Source organism: Lontra canadensis, unplaced genomic scaffold, assembly GCF_010015895.1.
Source record: "Lontra canadensis isolate GAN:19392208 unplaced genomic scaffold, GSC_riverotter_1.0 scaffold5, whole genome shotgun sequence".
NCBI classification, from domain to species: domain Eukaryota; kingdom Metazoa; phylum Chordata; class Mammalia; order Carnivora; family Mustelidae; genus Lontra; species Lontra canadensis.
The window spans coordinates 8,160,431-8,179,695 of NW_022630999.1; the positions used below are offsets into that span (position 1 = coordinate 8,160,431).

General features: G+C 42.7%; 1 protein-coding gene across 4 annotated transcripts in view; it reads left to right on the forward strand.

Annotated features, from left to right (window-relative positions):
* The window catches only part of GHR (growth hormone receptor), a 252,875-nt gene that overhangs the window by 187,458 nt on the left and 46,152 nt on the right, over positions 1-19,265 (forward strand). For all 4 annotated transcript variants that reach the window (XM_032851405.1, XM_032851404.1, XM_032851402.1 and 1 more), the window contains one exon: positions 870-935. In XM_032851405.1, the coding sequence (XP_032707296.1) occupies positions 870-935 (66 nt within the window). The remainder of the gene's footprint in view (positions 1-869; positions 936-19,265) is intronic.

Here is a 19,265-nt window from a genome sequence, read left to right on the forward strand (position 1 = left end):
TCAGGAGGACAGTAATTTCAGCTCCCTGCCCAGAGCACCTTTGTTTTGTTCCTTGCCCTATTTTTATAATCAGAGAAAGATGTCTTAGCGTTGTTTTGTGGATTTCTACCAAGGGCCAGAATCATCAGCAGTTTCCCTGCTTTCAGCTGAGGCTCAGAGTTCATCGTGAGCCTGGACCACATCACCCCTCTAAGGAGGTGTAGAATCCTAGAAAAATGCCCTCTCCACCAAACCCGGGTAACTGTTGTAAACTCTCGTATCAAAACAACCCGGTCCAACAGTTCAATGACAACTACACTAATCCTTTTCCGTTCTTCTCATTTTAATGCAACATAATAGTAGCATCCATAGACTTATAACTGCTTTTAGAATCGATGACTCATTGCCCATCTCACGTCACAAAGCTCTGTGTCCGTGCTAACTTTTCAGTTCCCCTCATCCCTTCCCCATTCCCAGGATTGCTCACATGTTTATTTCCAAGAATTAACTTGTTTGACCAAACTGTTTTTAATACGGTTTTGAAAAAAAAAAAAAAAAAAAAGAATTTGTGTTCCTCTCCATTTTCATTAGCAAGACTCAAGCTTGGACTTGAATGTTCTAGGAAGGCATTTTTGCATTGTTCCTGACCACATCTAGCCAGGAGACCAGAGGTGACTAACCCTGGGTTTCCATGTGTTCTCATATTTATGAGTTCTTTTTAGAGGGTAGGTGTGATTTTAATTTTAAAAAGAAAGACGGAAAACAAGGGCGAGAAGTATTGGGAGGTTGGGCCAGGTCACATTTTGTCACTGGAAAGTGAAATTGTAACGGGGTCACATCAGACAATTTTCACAGGGGTGACTAATGTTTTTCTTCTCTCTCTGTTCCAGCCACACCAGCGATCCTTGGCAGAGCATCCCAAAGTCTGCAAAGAGTTAATCTGGGCCCAGGGACAAGTAAGAATTTCAATCTTTTTCTATCAGCAGTGATCTTTCCCATGCTTTACTGTAACTCGGGCTGCCATCCTCTCTTTGCTGCATTTGAGATTTAGTACCCAGATGAAGGACTGATGGAAATTGCACAAATAAGTAAAAAACACATATATTTTTAAAGGATGTCTTTTTCAGCCTCACTGCAAGGTTGCTGCTTTATTTCTCTGATTTGCTTATCCTTAGAAGTTAAGCAAAACCAAATAAATGAGAAGGAAAAGAAGAGTAAATAACATTGTGGACCAACAATGTTTGTTGACGATAGTTTATTGACTTTAAGAACCTACCTCCTTTTATAAATCGGGTATTACATCGTTATTAGGGTTGTGAGATATTTCTATACCTCGTGATCACACTGACAAAGTTGTCAATCATGTCATCTTATGCTCCAAAACTCTGCCTTCAAGTGAGCTATCTTTTCTCCTTAAAATGCCATTGCATATCTTCCTCGTGTCCTCTGACAATCTCCTCTTCATCCCTAAGACTGAACTCAGACATCAGCTCTGTGGGGAAGCTTCTCTAGATTATCTAACACCAAAGACTTGTTCTGCCTCCTTGTTCCCATGAAACTTTGTCCGTTGCTGCATGATAGATGTACCTCGACAGGACTTGAGCATATATGGTAGTACCGTGTGCGGAACTCAAGGCGCTGTGTGGCTGCATGAACTAAGTGATTACGTTGAGCTTGAAGACAAGACCCACTTTTTATGCTTCTTCTAAATTCCTCACATGATCTAAAGCAAATCCTCATCCGTTGCAGGTGCCTTTAATTAAATTCCAGGGAAGGATTTTCTCATCATTTGACATATGTGCCGGAGTCCTCATGAACGATAAAGGAAGGGAAGACCGTGTACCTAACTGAGCTTACGCCATTGCTGTTCCATTGGCTGTTCCAGAGTCATGAAGCCATAATTTGGATTTTATGACATAACTGGAGAGTAAATTTCAAAATGAGATGTAAATCCTTGGAGGTGACTCAGAGGGAGGGTTAGTGCTGTTTTTTGCAAGTGGCATCCACTTATCCATCATGCCAGGCCACAAACTCTTTACAACCCTCTGTTTTAGAAGCCTCTGACATGTTCATCTGCTCCGTAATTAATGTGAGGGGTTATAAAAAAGGTGTCTTTTTGGTCATGTTTGGGTAATCCCAGCCAGTATATTTCAAAGTCTTCATGCAACAGGCGATGTGACTTATTGCTACTTCCTGCAAGGAAATGAGAAGGAATCAGCTAAAAATGTTTTCCTATGAATAGAATTGTTGAATCACTATATTGTGTACCTGGAACTAACATAACACCGTGCACTGACTATACTAGAATTGAAGATAAAAACTTACAAAGGGAGAATGTTCTACTGATGGTGCACATTGCATCCCACATTTGTCCATCCTCCACACACAAACATAGCACACTGCCCTTCCCTTTCCCCCAAAGGGGGTACAGTTTTTTCCATCTTCTTTGTGAAGTCACGGGGAAAGGAACCTAAGCATGGGGCCTTGTTGTGGTACAACCTCTGGGTATGAAGAAACCCCTGCTACGTCGCTTGACATATGTTGACTTTCTGTCTTTGTGATAAGCAAGAATCCTAGTTATCCTTCATCTGTGACATATCACGTAGATACTGACCTGCCCACACAAAAAGGCATACTGTCCTAGCTTCCCCTGATCAAAAGTTAGCTCCCCTCCATCCCAAGACTCACTGAATAAAGTTACCCCCGTCGGTGGATGTGTCTGTCAGCGCTCACTTTCTACACAGCACGGGCTTGGACGCATGGTCACCTTTGTCATCTGAGCATCTCACTGAGATGTGACAGACCCTGGTGCTCACATCACCTCACCTTGTACACTCTCACTGTTTGACAAGCATTTGCCTCTCTGCTGTACACCCAGCACCAGCTCTGGGGTCTGGGGAAGAAGGGAATGTGGAAGATGGTGTCCTGACATCAGGGAGCACTGATTCTCACTCAGGAGATACTTTTATACAAGAAGCTAGTGTTCAACATGACATGTCCTATCATTATGCAGTTATAAGTCATACGTTTTCTCTCTTCACTTTTCTGAATTCTCAGATCCAAAGCAAAACCCCCACGGAGGGGGAAAAAAAAAATTTACAACCCTCTCAGAAAAAATTCTACCCAGAACTGAGTGAACATAAATAAATGCCGCCCACCTCTGCCGGCCCCCTTGACTTTATTCTTGGGCTACTGCAGTAACCCCTTCATCGCTGTCTCCCTGCCTCTCCTCCCCCCACTCATCTCTCCTTTCTTGTATGCCAGTGGCAATTTTAAGAGCCCAGCATATCACTCTGCTCTAAACAACCCAAATTTCAAACTGTAAACCTGTCCCAAAACACTGAAATCCAACATCCTTCACCCCAGCTGATAAATATACACTACTTAGTACTCCCCTGGGACTTTGCTCATGTCAGCCCATCTTCCAGAACAATCCTCCTGCCACCTCACCCCTCATTCTGGAACTATAAACCCTGCCCATACTTTAAAGCTCACCGGGGACACTCTGACCCTTGGCCTGAGACAGTGCCTCCCTTCTCCGTGCTTGTCTTCAAGAGAGATTGTGCTAGTTTGCACCACTTTTTTTTTTAAGATTTTATTTATTTATTTGACAGACAGAGATCACAAGTAGGCAGAGAAGCAGGCAGAGAGAGAGGAGGAAGCAGGTTCCCTGCTGAGCAGAGAGCCTGATGCGGGGCTCGATCCCAGGACCCTGGGATCATGACCTGAGCCGAAGGCAGAGGCTTTAACCCACTGAGCCACCCAGGCGCCCCAGTTTCCACCACTTTTAAGGAATAGATAAGAGGCTGCTTGGCAGTAGAGTTACATGCATATTTCTCTCAGCTCCCCATCTGGATTGCGAACAAGCTGTATCTTATTCATAGTTGGGTAACTCGTAGCACCTAAAATGGTACCTTAAACACTGCAAGGAATAAATGATATTGCAAATAAGTTAATTAAATGGAAGCAGCCTGAACAGCTCCCTGGTTACCATCCATCCCCACACTTGGCAAGTCCCACAGACACCCCTTGTTGTGGAGCCTCTTGGCTGGCTGGAGCTGTCAGAGAGAATCAGATCTCCCCACCTGTGTTAATGACACATTCGTCACCCCCACATGTTCTGGCACGGAAAGGACTCATGGGACTCAAATGGTTTCTGCTCCAAGGACAGCTTTCTTACAGGTAAAGGCTGTAGTATGGCAACCGTAGACGAAGGGTATGCATTGATCAGAGTCTGACCCAAGTATGTGCTTCTTTGTCCCCTTCCTGCTCAGTCACACAGGCTGCACTTTGTCTCCAGATTTGGAACCACTGTCCATGTGCCTGCCTAACACCTCTGTACCAGGAAGCCCAAAGTCCCCTCTCGATGGGTTTCCTGTCGTGAGCCGGTGATGGAAGCACATTCTAGCTGTGTGGACAGCAGGAACCGTCAACCCCTAAGTTCCTATGCCTTTAGGTGCAGATCATAAACCTAATTCTGTTGCCGAACAGCATTGACAGACATCCTGCACATCTTTCTGAATATTTTTTCTTTCCCTCTCACGTTTAAGTCATTCCTTTTCACTGAATTTACTACATCTTCTCTGAAAGTGTAAATTTTGTGATCAGTGGCATTTCCACTTTAAATTAAAATGAATATCCAACTGGAAAAAATACGGACGTCTCACTGACTGGCATTTGGAGCATAAATTAGTCCAAGGTTTTATGAAAACAGGCATTCTGAACACACACATCAATGACTGAGGTCAGAGTTAAGTTTTGAAAGCATTCCAGAAGACTAGCCTCTTAGATGGGCACAAGACAAGAATTGCTTGAAGTCTGAGAAGTTCACAAACAACTTCCTTCATAATCATGAGCTACTTTTCAGTAAAAACATGATGATGAGACAGAAATTGGGGATAGAAGTCATCATCTCTGCAGGTCCTTGTCTTCTGTTCTTAGCTGGACTTCCGTCCTCGCCTGCTCATTTCTCGTTCTTACCTCCCGTTTTTCCCTATTCCAAGCCATCCTGCTCTCTGCTCCCATATTCCTTCTTCCTGCCTACATCTGATAACAGTGGTTCTTCTGCCCCATCGCCTTCAGGAGCCCCCTGCCCTGGCTTTCTAGGATATGAGTAATCTCCTCTCCCTGGCATTCAAGAAGGTCCATGACATGGATCCTCCGTGCTTTTCTAGCCTTATCTCTCTCGTATACTGTGGACACCCATGTCTGTGTCCCTGCATTTTCTGTTTCATCATATCCTTTCCCATGGACCCCTTTGCCAGAAATTCCCTCCTCTTACCTCTGAGTCAGGACATCCTTCATGGATTTTGTCTTTAAAGCATATTTAAAGCATCCCATCAGAGGATGAGTACTTCCATTTTGGAATATCTGTAGGCCTTTCTCACTTTTTCTTAAGGAGAGATAGTATATAACACAGGACTTGAAAAAACTCACTCTGATAACAAGACAGACCATTGTAGTCCCAGATCTACCACATACTTCCTGAATGAACTTCCCTAAGTTTTGTAAGATGTCTGTACCCTGGTTCTGTTTTGTTTTGTGTGTTTATGTCTAAAATAGAGATGCTGGGCACCTGGGCGGTTCAGTAGGTTAAGCGTCTGCCTCGGACTGAGGTCATGACCCCAGGGTCCCGGGAGCGAGTCCTGTATCGGGCTCCCTGCTCAGTGGAAAGCCTGCTTCTGCCTCTGCCTCTGCCTGCCTCTCCCCCATTTGCTTTCTCTCTCTCTGTCAAATAAATAAATAAAATCTTTATAGAATTAAAAAAAATTTTTTTTAATAAAATAAGGATGCTAGTAGTGCCTACCTCACAGTTGTGAGAATTACAAGTGTTGATATATTTAAGAGTTCAAATAGCACCTGGCCATGATGTGTGTTGTATTCTCTCATGGCCCTTAGTTTATTCCAACAAGTATTAGGATTGACCTGGATGAAATGTCCTGCACTCAACTTGGGCCTTAATCTCCAGTCATTTGTTTCAACCTTATGGGTTCGTTGGTATGCTTTCTAGGCCCTTAGAATAGACTGTTCTCTCGTCAAGGGGAGGGGCTGCCTCTTACACATCCTTGTAGCCCACAGTACCTGGGATGTACCCAGCACACACCAAGTGTTTAATGAATAGTTGTTGGGATTTGTATGCACACACCCAAAAGTTAAAAACAAAAAACAAAAATCAAAAAACCAGGTTTCCCCCAATATCTTAATTACTCTTTGGCTAGCACAGAGCACCTCCATGCCCTTCAGCAGGCAGGCATTGAGGAAAGGAGAGGGCTAAAGCTGTACAGGGGGAGAAATTTCTCTTCTCCGTTACTATAAACACATACCATCTTTCCCAGAAAGCCTTCCACAGAACCTTAACTTCAAGTCAAAGGCCCTGGGGTCACAGTCTAGTCTTGGGATCTACTGCAGGACCTCTCTGTGCCATCACTGTGTGTCCTTTGGGCATGTCACCTGCTGAAGGGATAAGGGCCTGGCTCCTACCTGGGACCCACCACTGTCCCCGTCTCAGCTTTGAGGGTCCGTCTTCATCAAGGGCTCTCTAGCTGACGATGTAGCCATAATGAACACCCTGCCAAGAGAGTATGTCCCCGTAGGGCCGCATCTTAGACAGTGCAGCCTTTCTCTGTAACAAAGAACGTGAGCTTTGGACATGCTCTGGAGAGTGGTTCAGACATGGAAGCTGACGCTGAATTCTTGACAGGCTACTGTTTATAAATAATTCAGTAAATGATGCAGTAAGTAAACACGGATTATTATGATCCCTTTTAAGGAAACTGTGTTTATGTTGGCTCTCTCTCGCACCCAGACTAGTGGTGGCCCTTCCTGACTAATCTCCAGATACTGCGAAGCATCCTGCTATTTCCCCCCTTCCTTGCTTCTCTGACGTAGGAGGAAGACGGGTAGAATGATGCACTTTACACAAGAAGCAATGGAGGTACAAGGAAAACAGCTTTCCTAAGCATTCTAACTGACCAACGTGAGAGTGAAGAAGATACTGTTAGAGCACTACTTTGTACCTGTCCCTAGAGAAGCAAAAGAAAGCGTAGATAATGGTGTATTATGGATAATTCAAATAACAAGTGTTCAATTACCACAAAATGTGGCCCTGGCAGGGACTTTTTTCTAGCCTGAAATACCCAGATAGTGTCTGCCATTAGTTTTCAGGTTTTAGTGTCCTGTTATTATTATTATTATCCTCATACACAGTCAGTCCTGTGTTCATGTGTAATTGTCGGGAGACGAGGATTCTTTGTAAGATAAATATTAGGCCTTAACTCTTTTATCCTCCTTCAACTCCAGGCAATTTGCTCAGCCCTAATCAGTGTCAGTGGTAAGGAGATATTTACCACTGAATTTCCAAGAGACCTATTCACCATGCGTATGCTGAGGCCGGTGTTCGTGAACGCTCTGCAGTGGGGACTAAGCCCACAGTTCAAGGCCAGCCTCCCTAAGCACCTGCAGCTCCTGGCTGGTTGTAGACACATGTCAGGGTCTTTCATGTCTTTTGGACTCCAAGCAGTAACAAAATATTTAGAAATCTGGGGCGCCTGGGTGGCTCATTGGGTTAAAGCCTCTGCCTTCAGCTCAGGTCATGATCTCAGGGTCCTGGGATCGAGCCCTGCATCAGGCTCTCTGCTCAGCGGGGAGCCTGCTTCCTCCTCTCTCTCTCTCTCTCTCTCTGCCTGCCTCTCTGACTACTTGTGGTCTCTGTCAAATAAATAAATAAAATCTTTAAAAAAAAAAAAAAAGAAGAAGAAGAAGAAATCTGTGGGCATAAGCCTCTCTCAAAGCCTTGATCTTAGAAGTAATTTTTTTTTTTAAGTCTTAGAAAGATGATGAAACATCTCCCTCAGAGTTCTCCTGGGCCTCTGTGTGCTCCATATACCCACTTTCTAGTTTTGTTTCTCCTCCAAAGCATAACACACATTTTTCAAGGATGAAATCCAAGATCAACGTTCTTTCACCCTGGGTGACCTCGGTGGGTGGGGACTGCTTTGTAGACTGTAGAACGTGAAAGCCTCCCAACAACATTGGTTGTGACCTTTGAGTCCCTCTTGCCTGCAGCTTTCTGACTCACTGCTGGCTGTTTGAAAACCAGCCCTGTAACCACGGCTCCCAAGGGAACTCTGGCTTCTGCACACGGGATTCTGTCTAGGAAAAGAACCCCAGAACTGGGCCCACGCTAGCTCCTGCTTGTGATGAATGACTTCTTCAGACAATGTGCTCATGTGTGCTGAGAAAAAAACTGGGATTCATTATGTCGGTGGACACTGATCTTAATACAAATTAGTCTATATACTGTAAAAGCAGATGATACATCACATTTATAAAGGTTTATGGAATTCAAGTACAGGGGCAATTGAATAGTAGTTCAGGTAAGAGCATGCTTCATGGTAGATATATGCAATATGAAATAATATATATTTAAACCAAAAGTAACTCAAGAGGTGATTTTTTTTTAAGATTTTATTTGTTTGAGAGAGAGAGAGAATAGCAGGGGGAGGGGCATAGGAAGGAGTAAACTCTCCCCACTCCGCAGCAGGGAGCCCAATGCGGGGCTCGATCCCAGGACTCCAGGATCATGAGCTGAGCTGAGAGTAGATGTTGACCTGACTAAGCCACCCAGGCGCCCCTCAAGAGGTGATTCATTACTAAATCAAAAACTTATCACTTAGAAAATAAGTTAGGCAACTTTCCAAGGACTTTTTAAAACGTATGATTTATAAGGAACTGATTTGCATGTCATTTGGCATCTGTGATTTGAAATAAGCTCTTTTCTTTTGAGGTCCACAGTTATTTAAACTAGGGGTTGGCAAACTATGGTCCTCAGACTAGATGCTTGTTTTTGTAAATAAATATGCCTCTTTGTTTCGGATTGCTGGGGCTGCTCTGGGGATCAACTAGTCACCATGTTTGTATTGCTTCTTATCTTTTAATCTCCCATCAAAAATTACTTCCTAGTCGGTAACTGACCTTAATGGGGATACAAGATGCAAATGTGCTTCACCTTTGGTTCTGAAACGCACCGTATTGTACAGTAAGATTAACAGTCTCTGCTTGTCCACACGGACTCGTGCATTTATGACGACCGTGATGGTGATGGGTGGTGGTGGCCATACTCTCACTGGTGTGCCATCAGAGGAACGCTGAGTGTCTGTAAATGCTCGGTGCTGGATGGACCAGGCCATCATTTGCAGCCCAGCGTCTGCCTACATCATCATTTTCACCTAATATTTATCTAATGGAGAGTTACAGTCCGTAGAATACATGGTTCTGGTGTGAGGACAGACCTGACTTTGCAGATTTGTAAATCTGTAAACGCTGCCACTGAATTCATGCTGGAGAATAAAGACAGAAGAGTCTCCCGTTAGGAGATGGTGGAACGTGAGAGACTCATAAACCTGGAAGCTCCCTGCATCACTATAGATGTTAGGATACAGGTGCATTGCTTTCTCGAGGCCTCAGACTATTCTCAAGTCGCACCTGTGTGTTTACGGCTGCCGGTTAACTTCTGATTTTCCGTGTGTTACAGAAAAGCAGCTGTGAATGCTTCTTTATTCTCTCTCACCATTCCTAAATAAATAGAATTGTTAACTCCAAATTTGGATTAATGTGAAAGCAAATATTTGCAGGAGAGCCCATCTGTACTCTGTTGTCAGCACAGAGGGCTTCGTGCACCTGTCGCCGCAAAGCTCCCGCAAGGCAAACCCCAAAGCAATGGAGAAACACCTGGAAAACATCTTTTCTGTGACTGAAGCTTGTCTTTTTCTGAATTCTAAAAGCTTTTGAAGTTGTGCATCTTTGGCATTAAACCCAGATGCCTTGTGTACACCTGGTGTCTTCCCTTCTCAATTGTAAGTCTTTTGACAGCAAGGAGATAGTCTTCCTTGTCTTTATATACCTTGCCCCTTTCTTCACAATTTAAACAGGACTTTGCACAAAATGGGAACTTAATATTTGTTCAGTGCTTATCATATGGTGTTCTAGGAATTCCTTAAGAGCAAATGCAGAAAGGAAGTGGAGGCAGAGGTATTAGCATAGATTTCATGATAGGAGTTTGTCTTCCTGCTACCCCAGCCCTGCCCAGCACGCGCGCGCGTGCGCGCACACACACACACACACACACACACACACACACACACAGGTGCGAAACATAATTATTTCCTCAAACCCGAGAGCAGTAGATGCATTTCCTCTTATACCACTTTTCTTTCTCCTGGGGAAGAGCAGACAAGAAGATCCTACGAAAGTCTTGGAGGTGTTTTTTCTTACCAGACAGTCTTACAGATTCTAACTGGTTTCAGTTGGTGTCACAGGCTGTGTGATGAGTACTGTGGAGTTTGGGGAGCTGGGGACCACGAGCTGTCTTCCACGGATGTATCCAGCATCCTGCCAATATGCCACAAGCTCCAGCTTGGCCATCTCTGACTGGAGAGGTCGGCACCTGTCTCGGGGAGTCATTGTGAGGAGCAGATAGGTACATAGAATTCCTGGCACAGCGTCAGTGTGGAATGAATGTTCGCTATTTGATGGTTTTGCTGCTGCTGCTGCTATAGCTACTACTTCTGTTACTGCTCCTGAAAGAGTACCAGCAGCCTGGGGCCCCGGAAGTACCCCACCTACCTCCTCACCCCCTCACCAATGTGCATCTCCAGTTTCACTCCATCTGTATTTTCTGGGGGGATAGGAAGGAGGCTGGATCTAGGATAGTATATGTCACGTTAGAGGAGTATATATTTTAAGAAAATATAGTTCTCACAGACTCCAGACAATGTACAGCCCAGTTTGTGGAAACTGGATTTAACAAATTTTAATGTTTGGGATATGTCTTTTCCTTGCCCTTGAGAGGCAGGGAAGCTGGGAGCATTGAAGGGAAGGCCTAAGGAGCTTGCGGAACTCCAGATGCCAGAGGACAAGACATGAGCTCTGGGCAGGGAAGACAGACTCTGGGGAAGAGAGCAGGAAGGCAGCCTGGAGCCTGGCCTACTTGCTTCAGAGGCAAGACTGGGTAAAATGTTTGGCATCCAGTAGAATGTTCCCTTTCCTTCCTCTTTTTCCGGGAAGACTATCCTCAAGTATAGAAAAAAAGAGACTCTACAGATCAGTAAAATGGGTACCCTGAAAACAAACTTTTCCTGCTCTTCCAAAGAGCATTTTTACCCCCTACTAGACTATACTCAGTCCCAAGGAACATTTACTGTCTGGATGAGTCATTTGACAATAATCGTGTCCTGTTTTATTGGTAGGATTCTCTTATATGGCGTCTCTAACTTAAAATTGGTTTCTGCTTCAGAAGTTCAGCTATAAGGAGGCTTCCTGGATCATGTCTAATGGCAGCAACAAATAATATGTTAAGTAGCAGTGAGGTCCTCTGGGTGACCTATGACAGTCACGCTGACTCACGCTACAGCTGACCTGTGGCCGGCTCTGAGCACTGGAGCTGCAGGTCTATGGACAAAAAGAGGAGAAATGTTGCCCATCCTCTTCAATCCCACCTCACCCTCCCTACCCTCCGTTTCTCCCTACACCCCTCTATGAATACCCTGCCTTTCTTGGATGAAGGCAAGCATTTTGAACTAGGTGACATTCTTTGGTACCTGCCCCAAAACCTAGCTTTTGACTGAAATAATGATTGAATCATGACTAAATTATCTCCCAGAGTATAGTCAGCCTCAGTGTGAAAAGCTGTGAAACCAGAAAAGCAGAATAGCATATCCCCGTGCCTTCGTGCGTTACAAACCTCTCCTTGCTGAGGTATTTTTAAGAGCAGATACCTTGTTGTAAGTCATCAGTGGCTGACAGGACTAGAGACAGCTCTCCAGATCTCTTTGGAGAGACGAAAAGCCTGAGCGAGAGGTCTATCAAAAAGATACCTGGGGCAGCTAGGCTGATGAAAAGAGAACAATTAGGAAAAGAAATAAAATATTTCCAGATGGACAAAATCTGGAAAGAAAGAAGCAACTTTCTTAGGCATTTGAGGGCAAGAAGGAAACTGAGCCCAAGAATTGGAAATCTTAGTAGATCAAGATTTCTCAGTTACTTAAAGGAGGGAAGCTCGCCTTGTTTGGGTGCAAAATGAGCATTCCCTTCAAGTGAGATCTGCAGGACTCCATTGACAAAAGCTGGTTTCCCCCCTCTTTGGGCCCAGAATTCCCTCCTTCTACTTGCCCAACCTTGACCATCATCATGACCTGTGATAATTCCATTGTACCTCTTAAAGGTCGACCCAAAAATATTTTCCTTGTCATGACTTTCTTTGAAAAACAGAGACCTGGAGATAAAGGGCCTGAGGCTCCATTGGTGCCCCCAAAGCCAGAGCCAGAGCCCAGAATCCTAATAGGATGTCAGTAGAAGCAGATGACTAATCCTCCAACCCTCAAGATTCTGAAGTGGTGGTTCTTGAAGTGTGTGTCCATCAGGGTCATCTGTGGACATTTTCAGTAAATATAAAGGCCAGAGTTCTACCTCAGACCTGCACTGACAGAGCTCAGGTGTATTGTATTACCTTCCAAAGACTGAGGTAACAAATTACCATAACCCTGGTGGCTTAAAATAACAGAAGCTTATTCTCTCACAGTTGTGAAGGCAGGAAGTTTGAAATCAAGGTGTCATTAGTGTCGGTTCCTTCTGAAGGCTCTGAGGGAGAATCTGTTCCATGCCTCTCTCTTAGGTTCTGGAAACTGCTGGCAATCCTTGATGGTCCTTAGTTTGTAGATGAATCATTCCATTCTCTCTCTCCAACTTCAATCGCCTCTCTCAGTGACCTCTCCCTAGGTCTCCGGGTCTTTTCTCCTTTTCTATCTCTTATAAGACACTCATCATTGAATTTGGAGCCCTAACCTAAAATGATCTCATTCTGAGATCCTTAACATAATTATACCTACAAAGACCCTTTTTCTTTCCTTTTTTTTTTTTTTGCTCACAACTGTGTGAATTTATTAAAAACCATTGAATTGGAGATTTTAAATGGGCAAAATTTAAGGTCTGATAATAAACGTCTAAGGGAAAAAATCTCTTTAAACAAAGTACGTAGGGGCACCTGGGTGGCTCAGTGGGTTAAAGTCTCTTGCCTTCAGCTCAGGTCATGATCCCAGGGTCCTTGGATCGAGCCCCACATCGGGCTCTCTTCTCGGCGGGGAGCATGCTTCTCCCTCTCTCTCTGCCTGCCTCTCTACCTGTGATCTCTGTCTGTCAAATAAATAAATAAAATCTTTTTAAAAATTATTAAAAAAATTAAAATTTAAAAAAAATGTTTTAAGGTACGTAATATGCCAGCTGATACACACACACATATAACATGCATATAACATGTACACACACACAGATACACATACCGATTTACAGTGAGTTCTCAATGATCAATTTTAATAATTTATGCACTGAAATTTTAAAATCCAAAATTTCTCACTACCTTGATAGGATGAAGATGTCATAATAACAACAATAAGGTTAAGTATTCATTGACTGTGTAGTACTGCCCGCTATTTCAAAGACCCTTTTCCCAACAAAGATCACATTCACAGGGATTAGGGATTAGGATTTGGGCATATCTTTGGGGGATACAATGTAACCCACTACACATACATAATAAAAATAAATTCACCTCCAAAAATGATTCTTGGCACACTCCTACAAAGAACTCTGTCCTTAATGTTTGAGCCCATCATTTCTCCTGTGCTTAGAAAATGCTAGGACATGCAAAGTTAAACAGGCTTCTTTATTGCCCAGATTCTCTAATCTGATTGGTGCATTATAATTCCAGAGAAAGGAAAAACAAAACAAAACAAAACAAAACCCATAGCACTTCCTGAAAATGCTAGGACATGCAAAGTTAAACAGGCTTCTTTATTGCCCAGATTCTCTAATCTAATTGGTGTGTTATAATAGTCCCAGAGAAAGGAAAAACAAAACAAACAAAAAAAAACAAAACCCATAGCACTTCCTGAAAATAGTTGACCAGGGAACAACTTTTTTGAGATTATATGTCCCTAATACAGGAGTCTGCAGCATGCACCATGATGGAGTATTTCTGTGAGGGTCGAACTGAATCAGATTAAGTCTCTAGGTTTTACTGCCTGTTTATGGAAAATAAAAAGGATAGAGGAACATTATAAATGACTCTAAGAATGAAATAAGCTAAAGGAAATTATCTTCAACCAAAAAAAATCACATAATAGAGAGAAGAGAGAGGAAATGTCATGAATTTGAGCAAATTTAAGAGACATTATGTGGACCTAGTTTACATCCTGATTGAAACAAATTGTCAAAAGACATTTTTTAAAGATATTCTTGAAATTTGAGCACAAATTGGGTATTTAATGATATTGAGGGATCATTATTAATTTGTTAGGTATAATATTATTTTTTTAATGAAATGGTCCTTACCTTTTAGAAATAAACATGTAGGTAGTTATAGTGAAAGCAAATGACTAAAAAAAAAAAAGAAAAACCAACAGATAAGTAGATAAGTAAAGTATGGCTTATTATTATTACTACTAATAATAAACAAGGTTTTACTATTGTTATTCTATTCATTATTTTTATTTATATATTATTTATATATTATATTTATATATGTATATATATTTACATGGCTCCTTAAGCTATGCTCTCTATTTTTTTCTATAATGAATTTTTTTAAAGATTTTATTTATTTATTTTGAGAAAGAGAGAGCACAGAGGGAGAGGGAGAGGGAGAAGCAGACTTCCCGCTGAGCAGGGAACCCAATGTGGAGCTCGATCCCAGGACCCTGAAATCATGACCTGAGCTGAAGGTAGACACTTAACTGACTGAACCACCCAAGCGCCCTTCTTGCTCTCCAATTTTGTGTTATATTTACAGATTCCATAATAAAAGTACAGTAAGCCCTCATGAACAGTCTCAATCCCCATCCCCTAGTGAAGACCATTCACATTCCCAGGGAAACCCATGAAATTAGCCTTACTAGTGAACCAGAGTGCTATCTCTGAGAAGTGGGAAAAGCCCTTACATGAACACATCAGTTTAGAGAATTGCTGTAGGAAAATCAGAAAATGTTTGCGTTCTGGCTAACTAGACATTAATGTATTATGCTGCGAGGTGTGATCCTGAGAGTTAATGTTGAAAGGCATCCTTGGTTTCATTTGGCAAAGAAAAATAAATGGCTTGGCTCAAAATTTTAGCCTATGGTTCTAAGTCCTCTTCAAGCTCAATTTCAAAAGATTCTGTTGCTGCTGTGATCTAACATGATGGTATTTGCTTGCACACAAGCTCTGCTCTAGGTCTCACATTGGTGCCAGCGTTCTCCTAGGACTGAAGTCACGCTGTAGTGAACACTACTGTGTCCCAGTAGAGCCTCGAGGATGATATGGTGGTGAACCATTTATATTCTGCCCTCATGGGTTAGCCTCTCACCACTCATGAAATAAGAAATCAGAAAGATAACCAGTAGGCTTTTGATTAAGTCACAAACCAAAAAGAGAGAGGAAAGAAGAAAGAGGCAGTTAGTTGTAATTTTTGAAATGGAATCTTTCTCTCATTTCTGCTTTCTATCTATTTGCTCTTAAAGCCACAGCTTGAAGGCTTGCCATTTACAAGCCTACAGAGAACATTTGGAATATGGCCACCCCTGCCCTTGTCTGTGCCATATGGCCTGCTTTCTCCCTACTCACCTCTGCCCCAAAATCCCAAGTCAGGAACCTAGAAGCTGAGAGCAGTGCACAGTCATTCAAGTTCACATAAACTAAAGGAAATCCAGGTGATGACCAAAAATAACAGAATTTCATTTCCAAGACTCTTGAGTTCCCTTAGTGTCACTGACTGATCTCTAGGAGCCCTAGGCTCAGCTCCTGGATGTCTCAGAACTAAGGAGAGGATCACTTGTACCGTGTGCATCTGCTTGTTGGCCACAAAGCTATCAAAATGTGTTCCCTACTTGGCCTGTTCTAAAAAGAAAAAGAACAGAGCCCCATCCACCCAAGAAATAATTCCTAACATATAGCCACAAAATATGTACCTAGATATGTCTTCCCACCAAGTCATCCTTTATGGTTGATCATGATGTTAATTTTCTGTTCCTCCCATGTATAAGGTTCCACAGAGAGGACAAGGCAAAGAATGTCAAGGTTTTATGAAACATTGTAAAGCAGAGGTTTTGGACAAGCAAGTGAGCAGGGCACCGGAAATGAAGTGTCTGTCTCTGCCTCTATCAGTGTCACAGAGTTGACAGGTGCTGTCTCATAGCTGATGACAAATGAACCCAGCAAACACAATCCCAGCATGTTCCACTCATTTTTCGTTTCTCTCCTGGCTAGACTGGCCCTGTGCCCATCTCTTAAGAAAATAGTGGCTTTCTCTATACCTGACTGGGCAAGGTTCCAGCATGTAAGCTAATGTGGTTGAGTCTACATCCCTCATAGTAGAAGTAAGAGCTTTCTTTTTATTCACCCAGGAAAATAAGCAAAAGACAGGTTAAAATGCATAGCAGTCAAGTTCCATGAGAACAGAGATTTTTGCTTTGTACCTTGCCGTGTACTTGGCCCCTAGAAGTGGCCTGTACTGACTATGAATGAATGAATGAATGAATGAATGAATGGTTCTGTGCTTGCATGAGTCATTATCATCTACCTCAGGGCCTAGATAGAAAATATTGCCACGGTGTGGGTCCCGCAAACTGACTTGGGGAGCTTGGGGATGCCCTTCAGCGAGGTAAATCAAGCGGAGGTCCCCCAGTGCCCACAGGCATGCTGGTCTCCATTACCTGACCCATCCTAGATTTTTAAGTTAGGAGTCATTGTGGCCACCACACCAGGAATCATGTCTCCTATGCATTCTCATATTGGGGTTTGAGGTTTCTATTTTCTTTTTTGGCTTCTTGGTGTCCAAAATGGCTGTTCAGAGTAGTATGTAAATAAGACCATGACTCTTCCATTACTACACATTTCTGTTACCATCAGAGGTAAATGAATCACTTAACATGAAACAATTCCACGCTCTTTGGTACACTATAAACATCATCTTAGCTTTGACTGTAATTACAGTGGGTGATGCTGCTGAGAAAATGGTGTAATTACAACATTACGGTGGAGAACCTTCTGAATGGAAAACACCGAGCTGCACTATGGAAAGTTTAAGATGGGATTATGGTCCTTTTTTCATCATGAATGAGGCTAATTAGGCAACTATAAACAAGAGCTTTGCAGGGTGATATTAATACTATAATAAGATCAAAACCCTAAGTAAAAATGAAGGGGCAGTCTGATGCTTTTCTTTATTTTCACATGTTCCCAGTCAACCTTATATGAAAGTGTAAGGTAGAGCAGAGTTTACCAACTTGCAGGAAACCTAAACAAAATCACAAGGGGCTAGCTTGGAAAACTTAGCACTCTCTCTGCTTCCTTACCCCCTTCCCTCCAGGCAAAAGGACCTCACCTAAGTATATCAGGAGTCTAAAATTTTATTTCCCTGAATATGGCTTTTTTCCCCTCTCCTCTTTAATAGGTTTTCCCAATGGTCCAAGATTTTGTGCTACCATAGATGTTAAAAAATACAGCATTCTATCTCTTGCCTGGGGTGTGGATGACACTGTGTGTATCCGTCAAGTCACTGAAATGTAAACTGAAATTTGTGCTTTTCACTATGCAGAAAGTATCTCGATTTAAAATATTTTAAGTTTTTGGAGCACTTGGGTGGCTCAGTGGGTTAAGCCTCTGCCTTCGACTCAGGTCATGATCTCGGGGTCCTGGGATCGAGCCTCACATTGGGCTCTCTGCTCAGCGGGGAGCCTGCTTCCCTCCCTCTCTCTGCCTGCCTCTCTGCCTGCTTGTGATCTCTCTGTCTGTGTCAAATAAATAAATAAAATCTTTAAACAAAAAATAGGGGCACCTGGGTGGCTCAGTGGGTCAAGCCTCTGCCTTCGGCTCAGGTCATGATCCCAGGGTCCTGGGATCGAGTCCCACATCAGGCTCTCTGCTTGGCAGGGAGCCTGCTTCTTCCTCTCTCTCTTTCAGCCTGCCTCTCTGCCTACTTGTGATCTCTGTCTGTCAAATAAATAAATAAAATCTTTAAAAAATAAAAATTAAAATTTAAAAAATAAAATAAAAAATAAAACATTCTAAGTTTTTAAGGACCAGAGTTTTCCAGCAACAAGAGTAAAGTAGAAAGAGCATAGTCAGAAAATGTGGCCTAGAGTTCCTGCTCTACCATATAAAAGTCTTGAAGCCTACTTTCTTTCTTTTCAAAAATGGAAATATTTGTATTTACACACTCAACCTTTCCAAGGATCTGGTGTGACGACGATGTACACATTCCTTGCAAGTGTTCTAGGACTCTGTAAATCATATGGAGTTTTCAGGTTTACTCTCAAAGGAGGGCAAATTATGGGTTTCTCCCAACAGTGAAATAGAGTAGCAAGGAATCTCAGTCACATGACTGAGTCTGGTTATTTTCTCTAGTGAAGGGGGACATGGCTGGCGGCACAAGGAGTGTGTGTGTGTGTATATACTGGAGGATAAAAGGGAAAATCATTTGTCTTCTTGGCGTCGTCTCTACTACTGGGTTTTCCTAGAGCTTTATTCCTCTCTGCCCCAAGCCTGAAAATGACTCCTCACCTTCCTTCTGATGTTCATGAACATCAGAAAGCTGAGGCTTCCCCTAGCCTTGCCATAGCTTGTCTCGTCCTCCTTACCATTGTTATAATTGTCTTCTTTTGTCTCTTACTTGTCTCTTGTCTATTTCTCGTCCTCCTCCTTCAGTCTATGAATGTTCTAAATGTATTATAAGACAAGACATTGTTATAATACATTTCTTACTTGTCTTACTTGCTAGTGTCCTCAACAAAGTACGACAAACTGTTAATACCTCCAGCTCTGAGGAACTCGACGTCTCCTAAACCCGACCAGGATTTGTTGTTCCTGGACACAGTAACTATACTCTCTTCTGTCTGAGAGGTTCGGAAGGCACACGTGATGTTCCTAAAAGTTCCCATCAAGTGAAAGAGTATTCGAAAATCGAATCTCAAAGGAGTAGCCCTTTCAGAAGTGTAGCCGAAACCAGGTAGGTGTGGATTGAATCCTGACTGCTATTTACTAGCTGTGGGATTTTGGACCACACTTAACCTCTGACCCCGAGCTGCTGATCTGTAAACAAGGATAAATACAACCTACTTTTGTACACTTGCATGAAAGTTTCCACTAAGCATAATGTTAGTTCCTTTTCCTTTCGTTATCCAGCCCTGAAAATTCAGTGGTGTAGGAAGTCATGAACATGTCATTAACACAAGTGAAAAGTGTATAAATATATCAAATCC